Below are 4,179 nucleotides of genomic sequence, written 5' to 3'. Positions count from 1 at the left end.
ATGGACGTGGAGCTAGAGAAGCGGATCGCGGTGCCGCTGTGGACTAGCTCCTTCGTGGCAGTGACTCAACGTGTGTGCGTGTGGGTAGTGGTGAATAGAAATCGGAGCAAGCCGGTGTGTGGCTTGGCCGGTGCGTTTGCTCCCCTTTAAAAGGAGTTGTAATCAGTTTTTTTGATTAAGCAAAAAGAACAAGAGAAAAGAGGCAGAAGTGCGTTGCCACCAAAAGCTCTGTGTGTTCTTGTGTGTTGTGTGTGTGCGGGAGTTCATCTCCTACCTTGGGCAGAGATTACAAACTCTAGGTGCAGATCTCAACTAACTAAAGAAAGCAACTAAGCTAATTTTGTGTAGAGAAGTTCCTGAGCCCTCTCGTGCCCTGCGACATGTGAGCCAGGGGCCTGTTGTGGTCTCCCTCGGAAGCAGCGAGGGCGTGTCTCAGTCACCGTTTAGAACAGCTCGCCATGTAGCACTTGCTCGCCGGCCACCACCGTTTTCAGGAATTGCCGTTCTATAAGTTGGCCGGCATCGAGGCGGAGCCTCAAAAGCAGAACAGGAAAGTTGCAGGCTCGAGCACATTGTCCGATGTCGCGAGCGCCGGGTTTCCGGGGCGTTCCTGCGGTGATTTGTTTTGACAGGCATTAGATCGGATCAGAGGTAGAAGATGAAGTTGTACAACGAGATTAAGACATCGCAGGGGGTAATCTATCAAACACATTTACGTGGCTAAAAGAAATCCCACCTTTATATAATTCGTTCGTTTTAGATTTGACGGGTAGGAGGGGAAATTTTCAGATTTTCACTCAACAAGCGTTTTCACCTGATACGTTGCCTTTTTTTCTTTTCCTCACCGGATGCATATGTATTAGGGGCGCGTCTAGCTGGCGGCCGGCGGCTCGTTAGCGCTCGTGAGCGGCCGGCTAAAAAAAGTAAGCGCCTGTCGCCTGGTCCAGAAAAAGGCAACACGTCTAGTCTCTATCATATGTGGTCTCTTCTCACGTGATGAATACTTGCATGTCATTGTATTAATATTCCTCATTCCGTCTCTTGTGCATTATTTTTTGGTTTTCAAAATTATATAAGACATATCTTGTAAACCACATGTCGAAATTCAGATCCGTTTTCACCATTGAAATCCTCTGGACGTGCTCTTCAAAAGTAGATCTCGCATGTGGATGTTTCGACGAACTAGTCTTCCTGCCAACTAAATATCAATGTATGTGCAACTAGACTAGATTGCCGCGCGAACTGAGCATATATGTGTGTGCTAATAATCCTGTCAACTAAATATCAATGTGTGTGCAGCTAGACTATATCGCCGCACCAACTGAGCATATGTGTGCAACTAGACTATATCGCCGCACCAACTGAGCATATGTGTGCAACTAGTGTCCTGTCAACTAAACATCAATTTGTGTGTAACTAGACTAGATTGCCGCGCCAACTGAGCATATATATGTGCCAAATAGTCCTGCCAACTAAACACCTATGTTTGTGCAACTAGACTATATTGCCCTGCCAACCGAGCATATATGTGTGCAACTAGACTATATTGCCGCGCCAATTGAGCATATGTGTGTGCAACTAGTGTCCTACCAACTAAACATCAATGTGTGTGCAACTAGACTAAATTACAAGCCAACTGAGCAACTAGTGTCCTGCCAACTAAACATCAATGTGTGTGCAACTAAACATCAAAGTTGTCGTGGTTACACATCTACTACTAGGCAGTTGACCAGAGTAATAGACTAGTTGCAAATCAGGTTGTCATGGTTGCTAGGTTGCAACCACATAGAAAGTTGAATCATGCAGCTCCCAAAATTTGTTTTGAAAAAAGTTGCACCATGTAGTACAAAAATTGCACAACGCAATACTAAAGTTGCACCATATAGCATCAAAGTTGACATAAAAAAATTCATCGAAACATACCCATGCGGGATCTAGTTTCGAAGATCTCGTCGTGAAGGTTCCAACGGTGAAAACAGATCTGAATTCCGACCCACGGTTAAAAAGTTATGACTTTTTGAATTGTTGTATTAGGTAGCTAAATCAGTCACATGCGAAGAGAGAGAATGGACATCACGTGCTACCTTTCCTTCTAATTATATTACTTGGTCCACTATGTGAGAGCGCAACACTCCAAAACAATTCTATACGATTCAGACCAGGTAACACCTAGACTACGTATGCACGAAAGCGAATGGCGAGGAGCCGGCCGCTTGGTTCATCAAAATGGTGGCCGACCGCTTTTTAGATTTTAGGATGTATTAGACGGCGTGCCGTGCTAAAATTTACAGAATCAGAAAATTAGTATATGAAAACTAATGCATAGTAGTTTCTCGAAAAACTAACTAACGTATAGTTGCAAAGGTATTAAATCAATTTAATCAGCTCTTACTTGGCACCAGTTTATCAAAGCGAACTCACAAGTTCTAAATCTCAATACCATTTCTTTCTGAACTGAGTATGCTGGGGTTAGGCTATAGTCTAATCCTTAAGTACGTACGTGCTGCACAGAACCTTCTCTGATTGGCGATTGGTTAGAGCTGTAAGAGAACTCGGAGTGCTTGAGGAGTTCCCGGGAGGGGAGGGCGTGGGGTGGATATGAGAAAATTTTGAAAAGAGATGATGACGAAATCACAGGAGATTCTCGGAATCAATTCTGCCATAGGAGAGGATCTCGACATGATAAACACGGAACAAGATACGCGTTGCCTGCGCAATCTTTTTTATCAGCCCGCCCTATGTTAATCCACCTGCTGGTCAAACCCCCAGTACATAACACACATCTGATCAGGGGCCCCTCTGGCGTCGGGGGCCCGAGGCGGCCGCCCCGTTCGCCCCCCCGGGTCCGACAAGTGGGAGGTGAGGCGCGTGAAGGTCTTTGACGGCAGGGACAAGGACCTGGCGCTGCAGTGCTGGGAGACCGACGCCGTCGTGCCCGTCGGCGGCCGGTTCCTGTGCTGGGTCGACTACTACCGTGGCATCCTGGTCGGCCGCGTGTTGGCCGACGGCGGCTCCGCGCTCACGTACGTGCCGCTGCCCGTGGACACCCCTTGGGCGGAGCCCGACCACGGCCGGGAGTTCCCCGAGGCGTCCCGGAGCGTCTGCGTCACCGCCGGCGACACGGTGAAGTTCGTCAGCGTCGACCGCGGCCTGGTCTTCGTCTTCACCGTCACCATCTGGACCCCGGGCAAGGCGCGGGACGGCGGCATGGAGTGGGAGAAGGACGGCGAGTTCCGTGCCGCCGAGCTCTGGGCCTTCTCCGGCTACGAGCGCCTCCCGCGTGTCCCGCCGGAGTACCCCGTCGTGAGCATGGTCGACCCCGACGCCCTCTGCTTCATGGTGAGCGCGGGACGCCACGCTGGTGTCGACGCCGGGGGAGACGACACGGTGTGGCTGGTCGAGGTCGACACGAGGCGCAGAGCGGTGCGGTCAGTGTCCCGCTACTCCAAAGAAGAGACGAGGGACATATCAGGGCGTGCCTTCCACGACGAGGAGGAGGAGGAGGACGACACCGATGGCTTGGCCTCGCTGAACATGTTTCATGGCCATGCCTTCCTTCCCAGCGAGGTCACCGCGCACGTACACGAGCAGTAGTCGTACTTGCTCGTCCTTCATCCAGGCTAGTAGCCATCAGTTGTCACACTTAGACGTGGGACAGGCTCAAGTTTCAGGGACTGTCTAAGGCTGAGCCAACTGGAACTTGCGTGTCATTTTTACTTTTTTTTTGGGTCGAACAACGCTCTTTGTTTATTCAAAGTAGTAATGTTTATAAAGGAATAAAACGATCAAAATGACTAATTCACATCTAGATGTTTTTTAAGGATGTCACATCTAAGCTGTCCATTACATGATTATTGGCTTTAAGATGTGGATTTGTGCAAACTGTTGTAGTTTTTTTTGACGTGAACTGTTGCTTTTTGTTGTTGCTAAGGCCCGTGTCGCACTAGTGTCCTTGGGCTGTTTGCCCGATCGGCCTTTCCCTTTTCCTGTACACGGGATCTCAGTACATGGGCTTTTATTTTTTGTTATATTATATACGCTGGTGCGCTCTGTCATTTTTGTTTTTTTTTTTGTCTGCACCTAGGCCTTTTTGTACGGGTAGAATTGAATGAGTTGGGCTGCGTTGTTTTTCACTCTCTTTTTTCTCCTTTATCTATTAAATTTATTTTCCCCTCAAAA

At 48.5% G+C, this 4,179-nt stretch overlaps 1 protein-coding gene across 1 annotated transcript; it reads left to right on the top strand.

Annotated features, from left to right (window-relative positions):
* On the top strand, positions 1-3,749 carry LOC125554628. Its single transcript, XM_048718128.1, has 2 exons — positions 1-130; positions 2,792-3,749. Exons 1-2 carry the CDS (start codon positions 1-3, stop codon positions 3,592-3,594), a joined length of 933 nt encoding a protein of 310 aa, XP_048574085.1. The 3' UTR covers positions 3,595-3,749.
* Positions 3,750-4,179: the final 430 nt, after the last annotated feature.

This window comes from Triticum urartu, chromosome 4 (genome assembly GCF_003073215.2).
Source record: "Triticum urartu cultivar G1812 chromosome 4, Tu2.1, whole genome shotgun sequence".
NCBI classification, from domain to species: Eukaryota; Viridiplantae; Streptophyta; class Magnoliopsida; order Poales; family Poaceae; genus Triticum; species Triticum urartu.
Note: the sequence above shows the minus strand (reverse complement) of the source record. Positions and strands in the feature narration are given on the sequence as shown.

Excerpts from the sequence above, each read along its gene's own strand:
- LOC125554628 (XM_048718128.1), top strand. The coding sequence starts at position 1 with ATGGACGTGGAGCTAGAGAAGCGGATCGCGGTGCCGCTGTGGACTAGC. Across the intron at positions 131-2,791 it reads GCCGGTGTGTGGCTTGGCCG|GGGCCCCTCTGGCGTCGGGG; the intron begins GTGCGTTTGCTC and ends ACATCTGATCAG.